The sequence below is a fragment of the Sciurus carolinensis genome, chromosome 5 (genome assembly GCF_902686445.1).
Source record: "Sciurus carolinensis chromosome 5, mSciCar1.2, whole genome shotgun sequence".
Classification (NCBI taxonomy): domain Eukaryota; kingdom Metazoa; phylum Chordata; class Mammalia; order Rodentia; family Sciuridae; genus Sciurus; species Sciurus carolinensis.
The window spans coordinates 144,857,762-144,877,816 of record NC_062217.1 but is presented as its reverse complement, the minus strand read 5'-3'; the positions used below and the strand labels follow the sequence as shown (position 1 = coordinate 144,877,816).

Sequence of the window (20,055 nt, the reverse complement as noted above, 5' to 3'; positions counted from 1 at the left end):
AGAAACACCAGATCATGCAGTGAAGTTCTAATAATATAAATCAGGGCTGTCCTGTGTGTCACTCAAAAATGTTAACTAGTTTCCAGACAAACCAAATAGACTGTGATGGGATGGAAGGAAGTCTGGGATATTAAATTAAGGAAAAGTTCTGAGTTTGAATTAGCAAGGTTCATACTGAAAAGAGTATACTCATACTAGTGTCTTTGGAGCTGCTACAGCCTCTGCTTTAATGCTTTGGTTTGCGTGAAATCACTGTATTTTAAAGTGGGGTGAAATGTGTTTTCCCTTAGTGGACAGGTGTTTAAAACCTCCAGCAACACTGCTCTTGGTATTTTTCATCAAGCACTACACACAGCTGAGGTCAGTGTTTCTCTACTCCTGATTACCTGCAGGTGGCGCTATGGCAAAGCACAGCAGTGAGGTTGCCTTAAGGCTCAGGCTAAGCCTGGCTTCTAAGCAACAGCCCCATTCCCAGCCTCTCAGTCCCCTTCCTCACACAGAGCTTTCAGAATGGTCAGCACTGAAGCACCAACCAACAAGGCCTCCGTTCCTACAAGAAACCATGATCATCCTTTCCAGGTTTGTGGAAAGGAAGGGATTTTTAAGTTAGCACACACAATCACTGTGACTCCTAAAATGCTGTCACATTATCCTCTCATTTTTTGTTTTATGTGAATTAGTCACTGTTCTGTGGGCAGACAGGTACAACTGAGAAGTTGAGGTGGAGTTCATTAGGGAGATGCCCATATGTGGTTGATATTCCCAGCAGGACTTGACCCAGTACGGCAGCTGTGTTAGAGGTGAAATGGCAGAACAGAACATCAGGTCAAAACAAATCAGGTTGACTCCCTCCATTTTCAAGGCCAAAGCTTCTTTAGTAGCTAACACCCAACTTCCCCTGGATCCAACACATAGCCATAACCAACACATAGCCAAATTACCTTGCCCATGAATGAATGTTTCCCAGGAATTGCTCGTGAAATGATAACCATGCAGAAGGAGGGAGAGGATGTATGTACCAGAAAAGCAGTATTCACTCAGATACTTCTCCTTTATTCCAGGAAAAGATGTCTTCACCTAGAAATGAAGCAAAATAGATATGTTGTCCAATGTCACCTATCCATGTCTCTCTTCCTTATTACTAGAATTGATGGAGCAAGGAGAAAGTCCCAACCCATGTGAGCCTGAGGCTAGGATCTCCCAGTGGCTTTGGGATTGGTGCTGCTCTCCTTTAGTAGGTGCAGAAATGTTTAGTTTAGTCTTTTTAAGGAGGCTTTCTATTCCTCCATAGGGTTACGTATAATATTAATAGATGCTCCAGAAAAATAGCAGTTTCTGTGATCTAGGAGGATCAGAAAGAGTTAATTTCAGTATCTTTTCCTTTTCCCATAATCTGGAGTTTTGCAGTCACATTAGCATATTAATATCTGTATAAAATATTGCACATAAGAAATCCATTAACCTTTGTTTAATTGGAGTGTCCTATATGCTCCTGAGCAGAGGCTTGTGCTCAGTGCCCCTGTAAGCATCTTAAGACAATAACATACAGGTGTGTGCAATGGCACACGCCTTTAATCCTAACGGTTTAGGAGGCTGAGGCAGGAGGATTGGGAGTTGAAAGCCAGCCTCAGCAACTTATGGAGGCCCTAAGGAACTCAGTGAGACCCTGTCTCAAATAAAATACAGAAAGGGACTGGGAATGTGGCTCAGTGATTAAGTGCCCCTGAGTTAAAAAAAAAAAAGATAGAACAAGATAAGAATGTCCAAAAATCCTTCACCACTCAGCTTAGACCCTGAACTGACAGTGTCAGCATCCTCTTGGAGCCTGTGCCAGCATCTTACCTTATTCTCTCCTTATTGAATCTTTTTAAACACATCTGATTCACATAGAGCTCTCACTCATCTTGTTGAGTCCTTGCTTTTCAATCCCACTCTCTATGAAGATATTAAGAGCTTCCTGCCACTCTTTGCCCTTATCCATCTAGCTGTTGTGACTATATAACCAGACCCACAGTCTGCTCTCTCCTTCCTGCCTTAATTAGAGGACAACAGGTTAGGACATCTCTTGGTCAGCATAAAATTCTGTTTGCATTCCCTCCTGGAAACCACAGACAGAGAAAGAATGAGCGTTTTAAATGTATATCATGTACTCAGAAACATGCCAAATATTTTATAAGTAGTACCTCTCTTCCCTGTCTTTTCCCAAATTTCTTGCACCTCCTAAAAAACATGTCATGTGTAAATCCTATCTTCTGATTGGGGTTTCCAAAGATGCGGAAAAAGCATTCTATAAAATTCAATTTCCCTTCATGATAAAAATTCTCAACAAATTAGGTACAGAAGGAATCCCAAAACAATAAATGTTATTTAAGACAAGCCCATGGCCAACATCATACTGCATGGGAAATGATTGAAAGCATTTCCTTCTAAGATCTGGAGAAAGACAAGGATGTTCATTTTTAGCACTAATACTCTAAGTAGTACTGGAATCCTTAGCAAGAACAAGTAGAGAAGAGAGATAAATAATTAGCATACAAATTGCAAAGTAATAAATCAAATTATCCCTGTTTGCAGACATGATTTTCTGCACAGCAAAACTACTCCATTAAAAGTCTGTCAGAACTAATAAATGAAGTAACAGAACAAATTTAATTTAACAAATTTAATGTTACAGAACACAAAATCAGCATATAAATAACAGTAGCATTTTATATTCCAACAATGAATTTGGCGAAAAAGAAATAAAGAGAGAAATGTCATTCAGAAGAACTTTCAAAAAATAATAAAATACCATAGGAATAAATTTAACCAAGGAAGTTGGTTAAGATAAGAAAATATTAATGAAAGAAATGCAAGAAGACAATCAGAAATGTAAAACAGACTATGTGCATGGATGGGAAGAATTAATATTGTTAAAATATATATGTTAATATAAAATATTACCTAAAATAACTACAGATTCAATGCCATCCCCATCCAAAAACTAAGGGTCATCATTACAGAAATATGAAAAAAAAAACCCTTGAAATTCATATGGAATTCGCCCCCCCATATATAGAATAGCCAAGCAATAATGAGAAAAACAAACTACCACTACCAACAACAACAAAAAGTTGAAGTCCTCACAATACCTCACTTCAAAATATAACTATACAAAGCTACAGTAGCCCAAACTGCATGGTGCCGGGTATGCATATGCAGAAGAATGAAACTAGGTTTCTAGCTCTCACCACTTGGAAAAATCAATTCGAAATGGATCAAAGATCTAATGTAAGACCTGAAACTATGAAATAACTAGGTAAAACATATGGGACGTACTTCAAGACATTGGTGTAGGCAAAGACTTTTTGGATAAGGCCGCAAAAACTTGGACAAAAGTAAAAATAGACTAATAGGATTATCTCAAAGAATCTTCTGCATAGCAAAGGAAGCCACCAACATTAAAAAGGAAACAATGGTGGACTTGGGGGAGGCTGCCTTCCTTGTCGCTCCATAACTAGGGATTCAAGTAGAGGAAATCCTGTTTCTCTGTGAGTCCTACCTGCTCACTGATCCCCTGCTGTTTACCCCATTCATCCACTGTAATCACCGCTGTCTACCAGCAAATGGTCTACTTTTTGAGTGCAGATTGCTCACTGACTGCCACCTATCATCTGCCATTTCCCCATCTGCCCATGTCTTGCCTGACCATCACCCGCCTTTCACCTACCCATTGACCACTGCCCAATGTCCACCACCCAATTGTCCACCTGCAGACCACCAGCAGATCACCTGCTGCCTGCTGTTGCCTGGAAGTCTATTGACACAGTACCCACAGGTTTGGTTACACATGACTGCTGCCATTTTGGGGCAACAATCAGGGCCTGCAGGTTTGCCACCTTGGTCTGGGGACTCAAGCCAGGGCCTAGGAGATACATTGGGGAACCTGCAGGTCTGGTTGCACCTGAGGTCTTTCTGCTTGGTATGGTAGTAGCTGCCATCTGGCTGCCTCTTTGCAGGGTCATCCCTTTGTGTGAGCACATGCCTGGTGGTCTCTCTTCAAGTTGAAAGGGCACTGAGGTATTGGGACTGCAGCAAGACAGGGTCTGGGGAAGCTGAAGCCCAGGTCCATCAGATTGCAGCTTAGTTTGCATGGGCCAGTCTGGGTCTGGCAAGCCTGTGGAAAGCCAGAGACTAGGGAAAGTTCCCTGGGGGAGAGCACAAGTTGAAGGAACTGGAGAACTGGGCTCTCTCCAGCTCAGTGAGTCCTGAAGTGTATAGGGATGAAACAGATGGGGCCAGCTACAACAGGTGGGAAGACTGTAAGAGGGTGTGAGGGCATCTTGCTATCAGCTCACCCACCCAACTGGTTCAGCACCCACTGGACTGGAGCTAACATCAAACTTCAGAAGACCCCACCTATAGCTGTGAACATTACTGAAAGCCAAGGGAAGCAGTCATTCAGTTTTCCACTGAGACTTTCCTCTTTTTTTTTTTTCTTTTTTGCCTTCTATCTCACATCTCTACCATCTTTGAATCCAAATATTTTTCATACATTAATTGGTAGAGGTATGGGATGTCTGAATAGTATATGACAGTTTTGTTGTATATTTCTACATTTTTATTTATTTTTTAAAATCTGTACATATTTTTTTCTCACCTCCCTATCTCCCTAGATTATCTGTCTCACTTCTCTCATACTATCAGCCATCCTCTGTTAAATCCTCCCTCACTCTTATTATAAAATTTTACCTTTATCTTCTCTCCCTCTCCCTCATAAACATCACATCTTACACTATTTCTGTTCCCTCACTGTCCATCATTTAAAACAGTAAACCCTTTTAGCAAACTTAATGTTTATGTTGTAGACAATAATTGAACACTTCATTTCATCTATTGTGACAAAACTTTAGAAGCCTTAAGAGGAGTTATTTGGTTTAAGGTGGTATATCATTTGCTTTGGGTACTGTTAATATTGGTCTCCCCCTTAAAGGTGAGGAACTGGAAGCCTTCAGGGACACTAAAAGACTACAGGGTAGAATCTGTACTGCCTCAGCTCCATACTGGCAGATGAGAAGACCCACAAACAACATAAAAAAACAAGGGAATGAAGTGCCTCAAACAAACAAGATGTTCCAACAATAGAATCGAGAGAAAACACAGTAGAAGAAATGTCAGAGAAGGAGTTTGGAAAATATATAGTTAGACTGATCTTTGAAATAAAGGATGGTATTGGAGAGAAAATACAGGAAGTGAAAAATCACTTCAATAAAGAGGCAGAGATTATAAAAAAGGAATCAAACAGAAATCCTCAAAATGAAGGAAACAATAATCAAATTAAAAAGTTAATGGAAAGTATCACCAGCAGACTAGACCACTTGGAAGACAGAACCTCAGACAATGAAGACAAATATATACTCTTGAAAATAAAGTTGACACACAGAGAAGATGGTAAGAAACCATGAACAGAATTTCCAAGAAATATGGGACAAAATCCATATGCAACAGAATGAAACTAAACCCATATCTCTCACCATGCACGAAACTAAACTCAAAATGGATTAAGGATCTCGGAATCAGACCAGAGACCTTGCATCTTATAGAAGAAAAAGTAGGTCCAGAGCTTCAACTTGTCAGCTTAGGACCAGACTTTCTCAACAGGACTCCCATAGCACAAGAAATAAAAGCAAGAATTAATAACTGGGATAGATTCAAACTAAAAAGCTTTCTCTCAGCAAAGTAAACTATCAGCAATGCGAAGAAAGAGCCTACAGAGTGGGAGAAAATATTTGCCAATCATACTTCAGATAGAGCACTAATCTCCAGAATCTATAAAGAACTCAAAAAACTCTACACCAAGAATGCAAATAATCCAATCGACAAATGGGATAAGGAAATGAATAGACACTTCACAGAAGAAGATCTACAAGCAATCAACAAACATATGGAAAAATGTTCAACATCTCTAGTAATAAGAGAAATGCAAATCAAAACCACCCTAAGATTCCATCTCACCCCAATTAGAATGGTGATTATCAAGAACACAAGCAACAACAGGTGTTGGCGAGGATGTGGGGAGAAAGGTACACTCATACATTGCTGGTGGGGCTGCAAATTAGTGCAGCCACTCTGGAAAGCAGTGTGGAGACTCCTTAGAAAACTTGGAATGGAACCACCATTTGACCCAGCTATCCCACTCCTTGGCTTATACCCAAAGGACTTAAAATCAGCATATTACAGAGATACAGCCACATCAATGTTCATAGCTGCTCAGTTCACAATAGCCAGATTGTGGAACCAACCTAGATGTCCTTCAATTGATGAATGGATAAAGAAACTGTGGTATATATATATAATGGAATATTACTCAGCCATAAAGAATGATAAAATTATGGCATCTGCAGGCAAATGGATGAAATTGGAGAATATCATGCTAAGTGAGATAAGCCAATCTCAAAAATCCAATGGACGAATGATATCGCTAATAAGTGGATGATGACACATAATGGGGGGGGTGGGAGGGGTTAGCGTTAGGGTTAGAGTTAGGGTTAGGGAGGGGGGCAAGAATGGAGGAAGGAAGGACTGTATAGAGGGAAAAGAGGGGTGGGGGGTGGGGGGGAAGGGAAAAAATAACAGAATGAATCAAACAACATTACCCTATGTAAATTTATGATTACACAAATGGTATGCCTTTATGCCATGTACAAACAGAGAAACATCATGTATCCCATTTGTTTACAATAAAAAAAAAAGAAATATGGGACAACATGAAAAGACCAAATTTAAGATTTATTGGAATAGATGAAGGCATGGAGATACAAACCAAAGAATGCACAATCTTTTCAATTATATAATATCAGAAAACTTCCCAAATCTAAAGAATGAAATGGAAAATCAAGTACAAGAGGCATACAGGACCCCAAACATACAAAATTACAGCAGATCCACACCAAGACACATTATAATGAGAATGACAGACATATAGAATAAGAATAGAATTTTAAAGGCTGTGAGAGAAAAAAAATCAAATTACATATAGGGGGAAACCAATTTGGATCTCAGCTGATTTCTCAACTAGACCCTCAATGCCAGGAGATCCTGGAATAACATATATCAAGCTCTGAAAGAAAATGGATGCCAACCGAGAATTTTATATCCAGCAAAATTAAGCTTCAGATTTGAAGAGATAAAAATCTTCCATGATAAACAAAAGTTAAAAGAATTCACAACTAGAAAGCCTGCACTACAGAACATTCTCAGCAAAATATTCCATGAGGAGGGAATTAAAAAAAACAAGGAAAACCAGCAAAGGGAGGAACTACACTAAAAGAAAGGTCAATCAAAGGAGAAACTAAGTCAAGTTTTAAACCAAAATGACCAGGAATACAAATAATATCTCAATAATAACCCTGAATTGTTAATGACCTAAGCTCATCAATCAAAAGACATAGACTGACAGACTGGATTTTTAAAAAAAGACCCAATAATATGCTGTCTTCAAGAGACTTACCTAGGAAAAGACATCCACAGACTGAAGGGGAAAGGTTGGGAAAAAAAAATATCACTTACATGGACTGTGTAAACAAGCAGGGCTTTCCATTCTCATATCAGACAAAGTGGACTTCAAATCAAAGTTAGAAGGGATGAAGAAGGACATTTCATATTGCGTAACGGAATCATATACAACAAGATATAATAATCGAAAATATATATGCCCCAAACAATGCAGCATCTACGTACATCAGACAAACCCTTCTCAATTCCAAGATGCAAATAGACCACAACACAGTAATACTGAGTGACTTTAACACACCTCTCTCACCACTGGAAGACAGATCTTCCAAACAAAAACTAAACAAACTATTGAATTAAATGAGATAATCAATGATTTAGACTTAACAGACATGTTTCATCCATCATCAAGCAAATACACTTTCTTCTCAGCAGCACATGGATCCTTCTCTAAAATAGACCATATGTTATGCCACAAAGCAACTCTCAAAAAATACAAAAAAAATAGAAATCCTATCCTGCATTCTATTCATAATGAAATTAAATTAGAAATCAATGATAAAATAATAAATAGAAGCTACTCCAATACCTGAAGACTAAGTAGCATGTTATTGAATGATGAACGGATAAAAGAAGAAGTCAAGGAGGAAATAAAAATATACTTAGAGGTAAATGAGAATACTGATACAACATATCTAAATCTCTAGGATGCAAGGAAGGCAGTGCTAAGAGGAAAGTTCATTGCATTGGGCTTACACATTAAAAGAATAAAAATTCAACAAATAAATGACCTAACATTACATCTCAAAGCCCTAGAAAAAGAAGAACAAATCAACATCCAAAGCAGCAGAAGATAGGAAATAATTAAAATCCAGAGCTGAAATCAATGAAATTGAAACAAAAAAAAATTCAAAAAATTGATAAAATGAAAAGTTGGTTCTTTGAAAAAATAAATAAAATCAATAAACCCTTAGCCACACTAACAAAGAGAAAGAGAGAAAACTCAAATTACTAAAATTCATAATGAAAAAGTAAATACCACAATGGATACTACTGACATACAGAAGATATTAGAAACTATTTTGAAAATTTATGCTCCAATAAAATAGAAAATATTGACGACAATGACAAATTTATGGAGACATATGATCTACCCAAACTGATTCAAGAGGACATTCAAAATTTAAACAAATTAATTTCAAGCAAATAAATAGAAGATGCCATCAAAAACCTACCAGCCAGGAAAAGCCCAGGACCAGAGATTCTCAGCTGAGTTCTACAAGACCTTCAAAGAAGAATTAACACCAGTACCCCTCAAATTATTCCATGAACTAGAAAAGGAGAGATCCCTTCCAAACTCATTGTATGAGAGGCTAGTATCACCCTTATACCAAAACCAGACAAAGACACATCAAGGAAAGAAAACTTCAGACCAATATCCCTCATGAACATAGATGCAAAAATTCTCAATAAAATTCTGGCAAATCGCATACAAAATATATTAAAAAGAGAGTGCACCATGATCAAGTGGGGTTCATCCCTGGAATGCAATGTTGTTTCAACATATGGAAATCAATAAACGTAATACATCACATCATAGACTTAAAGACAAGAATCATATGATTATGTCCATAGAGGCAGAGAAAGAATTTGACAAAATACAGTACCTCTTCATGTTCAAAACACTAGAAAAACTAGGGGTAATAGGAACATACCTCAACATTGTATAAGCTATCTATGCTCAGCCCATGGCCAATCTCATTCTAAATGGAGAAAAATTTAAAGTACTCCTCCTAAAAACTGGAACAAGAAAGGGATGCCCTCTTTCACCACTTCTATTCAACATTGTCCTTGAAACTTTAGCCAGAGTAATTAGACCAAAGAAATTAAAGGGATACAAATAGGAAAAGAAGGACTCAAACTATCACTATTTGCCAACGACATGATTTAGAAGATCCGAAAAATTCCACCAGAAAACGCCTAGAACTCATAAATGAATTTGGCAAGGTAGCAGAATATAAAATCAATACCCATAAATCATATGCATTTCTATACATAAGTGATGAAACCACTGCAAGAGAATTAGGAAAACTACCCCATTCACCATAGCTTCAATAAAAATAAAATATTTGAGAATCAATCTAACAAAAGAGGTGAAAGATCTCTACAATGAAAACTACAGAACACTAAAGGAGGAAATTAAAGATGACCTTAGAAGATGGAAAAATCTCCCACACTCTTGGATTGGCAGAATTGATATTGTCAAAATGGCCATACTACCAAAAGTGTTATACAGATTCAATGCAATTCCTATTAAAATCCCAATGACATTCTTCATAGAAATAGAAAAAGCAATCATGAAATTCATTTGGAGAAATGAGACCCAGAATAGCGAAGGCAATCCTTAGCAAGAAGACTGAAGCAGGAGGCAACATACTACCAGACCTCAAATTATATTACAGAGCAATAGTAACAAAAACAGCATGATATTGGCACCAAAATAGACATGTAGACCAATGGTACAAAATAGAAGACACGGAGACAAACCTACATAAATACGATTATCTCATACTAGACGAAGGTGCCAGAAACATGTTGGAGAAAAGATAGCCTATTCAACAAATGGTGCTGGGAAAACTGGAAATTCACATGTAACAATTCACATGTAACAAAATAAAATTAAACTGCTATCTCTCACCCTGCACAAAAATTAACTCAAAGCAGATCAAAGACTTAGGCACTAAAACACAGACCCTGTGCCTAATAGAAGAAAAAGTAGGCCCAAATCTTCATCATATCAGCTTAGGACCTGACTTCCTTAACAGGACTCCTAAAGCACAAGAAGTAAAATTAAGAATCACTAAATGTGGGGAGTTTCAAGATGGCGGCCTAGAGGGCGGCTGCATTTCATGTTGCTCCAGGACGCAGGATTCAAAAGAGGAGATAGTGAGAGACTTGGGACCAGCTCAAGGCCGCCGGGTGAGTCTCTCCCGTTGGGGAGGCGTCCCGGATGGGGTGGTAGCCCCAGAAAGCAGGGAACTTTGTGAAGTAGAGTTGCTCGGCGAGACGCCCCTCCCCCCGCTGGAGCGGTAAACACGGACAACTGGGATCATCGTAGAGGAGGCGGCTCAGCACAGCGCTTGGACTCGGAGCAACCACTGGGGCTCCGGGCGGCTGCCTGAGGAGGAGCTGCGTGGCGAGCTGTTTGGATGCAGAACGATCACTTATGAACACCGGGGGGTTGCCCGGAGGAAGAGGAGAAGCGCGGCGGGTCGCTTGGTCTAGGAGTGACTGCATCAGAGCCACAGGTGGTTGCCAGAGGAGGAGCTGAATCACGAGCTGTTTGGACTCAGAACAACCACTTCTGAACACCTGGGGGTGAACAACTGGTGGTTGCCAGAGGAGGAGGCGAGTGGTGAGTTGATTGCACTCAAAGCGACTGCTCCTGAACACCGGTGGCCTGCCTGGAGGAGGAGCGTGGTGGGTCGCTTGGTCTCGGAGCCACCGCTCCTGAACACCCGGGGGGCTACCCCGAGGAGGAGGAGGAGGAACAGGGCGGGACACTTGGGCTTGGAGTGACTGCCTAGGGCTACGGGGCGGTTGGCGGGAGGAGTAGACGCGAAGTGAGTTGCTTGGACTCCTAGTGACTGCGTCGGAAACTGGGCCGCTGTCTGGAGGAGGAGGTGTGTGGCGGGTCTCTGGGTATCGGAGCTATTGTACGGGGCTCCAGGTGGCGGCTCAGAGGAGGGGCCGCATAGCCAGGCGATTAGGTGCAGAGCAGGGTCCCAGGAGCTAGGTGGCTTCTTGCTGGAAGAGCCGCACAGAGACACGCCTAGGGGCGGAGCGAAGTTTCCAGGACTGCGGGTGGATTCTCTGGGAGAGGCAGCCTAAGGAGACCCGCCTGCAGAGGGTGAGGCTCCCAGGCCCAGGAGGTAGGTCGGGGCCGTTGGGAACGTTACAGAGGAAGACAGCCCAGCCCAGGCAGTAGTTGTAGATTGAGGGGAACCTCTAGGAGGGCAACTGACCAGCGAGACCTCCCCACAGGGTGAGTCTTCCCTGCCAGGTGAGGTTTTCCCACAAGGACGGTAAAACCAGAGACACAGGCACAAACAGGCCTTGCCTCAGCCCGCAGCCTAGTTCCCCTTTGGATGACCATTGGTCAACAAGTGGAGGCGCCTCTGCCCACTATCAGGGAATATACCCCACCTGAGGGTCACCACCCCTAGAGAGGCAGCTTCCTTGTGGAGCTCCGCATTATCAACTTCCTCCAAGACTTCAGGCTACTGAAGGATAAGAGGGGATATACTAGCAATCTTCAGGGACATTATAAGTTGATAGAGGAAATCTGCAATATCTTAATGACCCACTGATTAATGAACAATATGAGAAAACAAGGGAAGAAAATGCCCCAAACAAATCTAGATGTTACATCAATAGAATCCAACAGCAGCATGGCAGAAGAAATGACAGAAAGGGAGTTCAGAATGTACATAATTAAAATGATCAGGGAAGCAAACGATGAGATGAAAGAGCAAATGCAGGCATTGAATGATGAGATGAAAGAGCAAATGCAGGCATTGAATGATCGCACCAATCGACAGTTAACAGAGCAAATTCAGGAAGCAAAAGATCATTTCAATAAAGAGTTAGAGATACTGAAAAAAAAAACAAACAGAAATCCTTGAAATGAAGGAAACAATAAACCAAATTAAGAACTCCATAGAAAGCATAACCAATAGGATAGAACAGCTGGAAGACAGAACTTCAGATATTGAAGACAAAATATTTAACCTTGAAAACAAAGTTGAACAAACAGAGAAGATGGTAAGAAATCATGAACAGAATCTGCAAGAACTATGGGATATCATGAAAAGGCCAAATTTGAGAATTATTGGGATTGAGGAAGGCTTAGAGAAACAAACCAAAGGAATGAACAAACTATTCAATGAAATAATATCAGAAAATTTCCCAAATCTGAAGAATGAAATGGAAAATCAAGTCCAAGAGGCTTATAGGACTCCAAATACACAAAATTACAACAGACCCACACCAAGGCACATTATAATGAAAATACCTAACACACAAAATAAAGACAGAATTTTAAAGGCTGTGAGAGAAAGAACCAAATTACATTCAGGGGGAAACCAATACAGATATCAGCAGATTTTTCAATCCAGACCCTAAAAGCTAGAAGGGCCTGGAACAACATTTTTCAAGCTCTGAAAGAAAATGGATGCCAACCAAGAATCTTATACCCAGCAAAACTTACCTTCAAATTTGACGATGAAATAAAATCTTTCCATGATAAACAAAAGCTAAAAGAATTTACAAAAGAAAGCCAGCATTACAGAACATTCTCAGCAAAATATTTCATGAGGAAGAAATAAAAAACAAAGAAGCAAATCAGCAAAGGGAGGAATTATCCTAAAGGAACTGTCAAATAAAAGAGGAACCAAGATGTGTCAAAAATAAATAAATAAATAAATAAAATTTTAAATATGAACCAAATGACCGGGAATACAAATCATATCTCAATAATAACCCTGAATGTTAATGGCCTGAATTCATCAATCAAAAGACATAGACTGGCAGATTGGATTAAAAGAAAGATCCAACAATATGTTGCCTGCAAGAGAGTCACCTCATAGAAAGAGATACCCATAGACTAAAGGTGAAAGGATGGGGAAAAACATACCATGCACGTGGACTCAGCAAAAAAGCTGGAGTATCCATACTCATTTCAGATAATGTGGACTTCAAGCCAATGTTAGTCAGAAGGGATAAGGAAGGACATTTCATACTGCTTAAGGGAAGCATAAATCAGCAAGATATAACAATCATAAACATCTATGCCCCAAACAGTGGCTCATCCATGTATGTTAAACAAATCCTTCTCAATTTTACAAACCAAATAGACCATAACACAATAATACTTGGTGATTTTAACACGCCTCTCTCATCACTGGACAGATCTTCCAAACAAAAATTGAACAAAGAAACCATAGATCTCAATAACACAATCAATAATTTAGACTTAACAGACATTTATAGAATATACCATCCAACCAAGAGCGAATACACTTTCTTCTCAGCAGCACATGGATCCTTCTCTAAAATAGACCATATATTATGCCACAAAGCTAATATCCGCAAATACAAGAAGACAGAGACACTACCTTGTATTCTATCAGATCATAATGGATTGAAGTTACAAATTAATGAAAGAGTAAAAAACAGAAACTACTCCAACACCTGGAGATTAAACAATATGCTATTATATGATGAATGGATAACAAGATATTAGGAAGGAAATTAAAAAATTCTTAGAGGTAAACGAGAACAAAGAAACATCATATCAAAATCTCTGGGACACTATGAAAGCAGTACTTAGAGGAAGATTTATTTCATGGAGCGCATTTAATAAAAGAAGTAAAACTCAAAAAATAAATGACCTAACACTACAGCTCAAAGCCCTAGAAAAAGAAGAACAGACCAACACCAAAAGTAGTAGAAGACAGGAAATAGTTAAACTCAGAGCTGAAATCAATGAAATTGAAACGAAAGAAACAATACAAAAAATTGACAAAATAAATAGTTGGTTCTTCGAAAAAATAAACAAAATTGATAAACCTTTAGCCACACTAACAAAGAGAAGACGAGAGAAAACCCAAATCACTAAAATTCGGAATGAACAAGGAAATATCACAACAGACACGAATGAAATACAAAACATAATTAGAAGCTATTTTGAAAATCTATACTCCAACAAAATAGAAAATTTCGAAGACATCAACAGGTTTCTAGAGACATATGAATTGCCTAAACTGAACGAGGAGGACATACACAATTTAAATAGACCAATTTCACGTAATGAAATAGAAGAAGTCATCAAAAGCCTACCAACAAAGAAAAGTCCAGGACCAGATGGGTTCTCAGCCGAGTTCTACAAAACTTTTAAAGAAGAGCTCATTCCAATACTTCTCAAAGTATTCCATAAAATAGAAGAGGAGGGAACCCTCCCAAACTCATTTGAAGTCAATATTACCCTGATACCTAAACCAGACAGAGACACATCGAGGAAAGAAAATTTCAGACCAATATCCTTAATGAACATCGACGCAAAAATTCTCAACAAAATTTTAGCAAATCGCATACAAAAACATATTAAAAAGATAGTGCACCATGATCAAGTGGGTTTCATCCCAGGGATGCAAGGTTGGTTCAACATCAGGAAATCAATAAATGTCATTCACCATATCAATAGACTTAAAGTCAAGAATCACATGATTATTTCGATAGATGCAGAAAAAGCATTTGATAAAATACAGGACCCCTTCATGCTCAAAACACTAGAAAAAATAGGGATAGTGGGAACATTCCTTAACATTGTAAAGGCCATCTACACTAAGCCCATGGCTAATATTATTCTAAATGGTGAAAAACTGAAAGCATTCCCTCTAAAAACTGGAACAAGGCAGGGATGCCCTCTTTCACCACTTCTATTCAATATCGTCCTTGAAACTCTAGCCAGAGCAATTAGACAGACCAAAGAAATTAAAGGGATATGAATAGGAAAAGAAGAACTCAAACTATCCCTATTTGCTGATGATATGATTATATACTTAGAGGAACCAGGAAATTCCACCAGAAAACTTTTAGATCTCATAAGTGAATTCAGTAAAGTAGCGGGATATAAGATCAATGCACATAAATCTAAGGCATTTCTATACATTAGCGATGAATCTTCAGAAAGAGAAATTAGGAAAACTACCCCATTCACAATAGCTTCGATAAAAATAAAATACTTGGGAATCAATCTCACAAAAGAGGTGAAAGACCTCTACAATGAGAACTACAGAACACTAAAGAAAGAAATTAAAGAAAACCTCAGAAGATGGAAAGATCTCCCATGTTCTTGGATAGGAAGAATTAATATTGTCAAAATGGCCATACTACCAAAAGTGCTATACAGATTCAATGCAATTCCAATTAAAATCCCAATGATGTACCTTACAGAAATAGAGCAAGAAATTATGAAATTCATCTGGAAGAATAAAAAACCCAGAATAGCTAAAGCAATCCTTGGCAGAAAGAGTGAAGCAGGGGGTATCGCAATATCAGATCTTCAACTCTACTACAAAGCAATAGTAACAAAAACGGCATGGTATTGGTACCAAAATAGAAAGGTGGATCAATGGTACAGAATAGAGGACCCAGACACAAACCCAAATAAATACAATTTTCTCATACTAGACAAAGGGGCCAAAAATATGCAATGGAGAAAAGATAGCCTCTTCAACAAATGGTGCTGGGAGAATTGGAAATCCATATGCAACAGAATGAAACTAAACCCATATCTCTCACCATGCACGAGACTAAACTCAAAATGGATTAAGGATCTCGGAATCAGACCAGAGACCTTGCATCTTATAGAAGAAAAAGTAGGTCCAGAGCTTCAACATGTTGGCTTAGGACCAGACTTCCTCAACAGGACTCCCATAGCACAAGAAATAAAAGCAAGAATTAATAACTGGGATAGATTCAAACTAAAAAGCTTTCTCTCAGCAAAGTAAACTATCAGCAATGCGAAGAAAGAGCCTACAGAGTGGGAGAAAATATTTGCCAATCATACTTCAGATAGAGCACTAATCTCCAGAATCTATAAAGAACTCAAAAAACTCTACACCAAGAATGCAAATAATCCAATCGACAAATGGGATAAGGAAATGAATAGACACTTCACAGAAGAAGATCTACAAGCAATCAACAAACATATGGAAAAATGTTCAACATCTCTAGTAATAAGAGAAATGCAAATCAAAACCACCCTAAGATTCCATCTCACCCCAATTAGAATGGTGATTATCAAGAACACAAGCAACAACAGGTGTTGGCGAGGATGTGGGGAGAAAGGTACACTCATACATTGCTGGTGGGGCTGCAAATTAGTGCAGCCACTCTGGAAAGCAGTGTGGAGACTCCTTAGAAAACTTGGAATGGAACCACCATTTGACCCAGCTATCCCACTCCTTGGCCTATACCCAAAGGACTTAAAATCAGCATATTACAGAGATACAGCCACATCAATGTTCATAGCTGCTCAGTTCACAATAGCCAGATTGTGGAACCAACCTAGATGTCCTTCAATTGATGAATGGATAAAGAAAGTGTGGTATATATATACAATGGAATATTACTCTGCCATAAAGAATGATAAAATTATGGCATTTGCAGGCAAATGGATGAAATTGGAGAATATCATGCTAAGTGAGATAAGCCAATCTCAAAAATCCAATGGACGAATGATATCGCTAATAAGTGGATGAGGACATATAATGGGGGGTGGGAAGAGTTAGTGTTAGGGTTAGAGTTAGGTTTAGGGAGGGGGGCAAGAATGGCGGAAGGAAGGACTGTATAGAGGGAAAAGAGGGGTCGGAGGGGTGGGGGGAAGGGAAAAAATAACAGAATGAATCAAACATTGCCCTATGTAAATTTATGATTACACAAATGGTATGCCTTTACGCCATGTACAAACAGAGAAACAACATGTATCCCATTTGTGTACAATAATAAAAATAAATTAATTAATTAATTAAAAAAAAAAGAATCACTAAATGTGATGGATTCAGACTAAAGCTTCTTGTCAGCAAAGGAAATAATCAACAATTTGAAAAGAGAGCGTACAGAATGGGAAAAAATCTTTACCACTCATCTCAGAGCACCAATCTCCAAGATATATAAAGAACTCAAAAAACTTAACACCAAAAAAAAAAAAAAAACCCAATCAATAAATGGGCTAAGTAACTGAACAAACACTTCACAGAAGAAGAAGTACAATCTATCAACAAACATGAAAAACTGTTCATCTCTTGCAATTAGAGAAATGCAAATCAATACTGCTCTAAGACTTCATCTCACTCCAGTTGGAATGGCAATTACCAAAATTACAAGCAATAATAAGTGTTGGTGAGGATGGGGGGAAAAAGGTACACTCATTCATTGTTGGTGGGACTGCAGATTGGTGCAACCACTTTGGAAAGCAGTACGGAGATTCCTAAGAAAACTTGGAATGGAACCACCATTTGACCCAGCTATCCCACTCCTCAGTTTATACACACAGGACTTAAAATCAGCATACTACAGTGACAAAGCCACATCAATGTTTATAGCAGCTCAACTCACAATAGCTGAACCATGGAACCAACCCTTCAACAGACGAATTCATAAACAAAATGTGGTACATATACACAATGGAATATTACTTAGCCTTAAAGAAGAATGAAATTATGTCATTTGCAGGTAAATGGATGGAACTGGAGAAGATCATACTAAGTAAAATAAGCCAATCCCAAATAACCAAAGGTCAAATGTTTCCTCTGATAAGTAGATGCTGATCCATAGTGGGGGGTGGGTAGAGAAGAATGAAGGAACTTTGAATTGTATGGAGGGGAGTGAGGGAGAGGTGGGGCAGGTGGGGATGGGAAGGATGGTACATTGAGACAGACATTATTACCCTATATGCATGTATGAAAAATAAAATAAATAAAAATAAAGTCAGTAAGGCCCAGTAAAAAGAAAACAATAGTATAAATTATTTATAAATTATTAATCTGACAAGGGGTTAATAAGCAGAATATACAAGGATCTCAAACAACAAAAAGTCCCAAATAATCAATCTAAAAAATTAGTAAATGACCTGAATCCTTAAAGGAAAACATCAAAGGGTGAATATGTGTATGAAAAAATGCTCAATTTTCTAACGAGGGAAATGCAAATCAATATCACAATGAGATATCATTTCACTCCAGTTTTAATGACTATTATCAAAAAGACAAAAAATAAATAATGGTGAAGATGCAGAAGAAGGGGAAGTCTTATGTACTATTAGTGGAAATATAAATTAGTTCAGTTATTATGGAAAACAGTATGGAGTGTGTTTAGAAAATTAAAATTTGAATTATCATATGATGTAGCAATATCACACCTGAGAAAATATCCACAGGGAATGAAATCATTACATCTAAGAGATACCTGTAGTACTCCTATTTTTAAAAAATATTTTTTTAGTTGCAGATAAATACAATATCTTTATTTATTTACTTTTATGAGGTGCTGATGATTGAACCCAGAGCCTCACATGTGCTAGGCAAGCATTCTACAACTGATCTTCAGTCCAGCCCTGTAGTACTCCTATTATGGTTAGATATGAGGTGTCCCCCAAAAGCTCATGTATAAGACAATGCAAGAAAGTTTAGAGTCAAATGATTGAGTTATGAGAGTTTCAGCTTAATCAGTGCATTAATCACTGATATGAATTAACTGGGTAGTAACTACAGGCAGGTGGAGAGTGGTTGAAGGAGGTGGATCACTGGGGGCATGCCTTTGGAACTTATATGTTGTCCCTGGTGAGTAGAGCTCTCTCTGCTTCTTGGTGCCATGTCCTGACCTACTTTTCTCCCCCATGCCCTTCTGCCATGATGTTCTGCTTTGCTTTAGGCCAAAAGATATTGAGTCAAATAGCCCTGAACTGAACCTCTAAAACCATGTACCCCAAAATAAAATTTTCCTCCTTTACGTTGTTCTTGTCAGGTCTTTTGGTCACAGCAACAGAGATGCTAACTAAAACAGAAACTGGTACTGAGAAGTGGGGTCATTGCTTTGACTATCCTGATCATTTTGTGCAGGGGTTTTTGGAACTCTTTGAAAAGTTTAGAGATGTAAGCTGGAAGTGTGTTAGCTGTAAGTAAACTTGATGGGTGATTCTGGTGGGAGTTCAGAAGACCAAAATGCAAATGGACAGTAAAGACTGAGCTCATGAGATTTTAGAGGAGAAGTAGAACTTCATTGGAAATTGGACTGGAGGCCATTCATGTTACCTTGTGGCAAAGATGTTTTCTACATTCTGCCCATATACTGAGACTTTCTGTGACACTGAATTTAAATGTGAAGAGCCAATGACTCTGGTGGAGGAAATTTCAAAGGAGCACAGCATTCAGGCAGTGGCATGGATATTGCTAGAGGCTTTTAGTCAATTTTACCATGATAATCAGGAGCAGAAAGCAGAGCAGGAAGATTTGAAGATCTGCAGTTTGGTGAGAAAAAGGTGACTCAAACTCTGGCTAAGGAAGCTGTGGTTGTTCAAGAGATTTCAGCCACAAAAGAAAATGTGAATATTTTAACCAGTGACATAGAAAAGATAGCTCAAGAGCATCTCAGAAAATGGCAAGACCACACCCATCTCAGGGTATAAAATTAAAAATTCCTTTGTGAAGAGACTGAGGCACCTTATTTGCACAGGGGCACCTAGGAAGATATGTTTCACTATATTCAGCAATGCAGGTACTCGTACTCTGAGACTGCTGTAGCCATGGTCCCAGTGTGATGGGTTGACAGATCTGGCTCCATGAGAATGTTATAGGCCAGACTCTAAGGGAAATGACTAAGCAGGCTCCATTGTGCTCTGAGACTCCATATTATGTAGGAAATAAGCTTCTCCCATGGGAATACCCCGCCTCTGTATCCATCATCAATTACTTAGTGTGACATGTTTAACAATACAGAATG

The 20,055-nt window shown here is 38.8% G+C and overlaps 1 protein-coding gene across 1 annotated transcript in view; it reads right to left on the bottom strand.

The window, feature by feature from the left end:
- Positions 1-20,055, bottom strand: part of Entpd1 (ectonucleoside triphosphate diphosphohydrolase 1) — a 102,224-nt gene that overhangs the window by 7,752 nt on the left and 74,417 nt on the right. Inside the window, exon 9 of the mRNA XM_047553154.1 lies at positions 942-1,077. Within this exon, the coding sequence (XP_047409110.1) occupies positions 942-1,077 (136 nt within the window). The remainder of the gene's footprint in view (positions 1-941; positions 1,078-20,055) is intronic.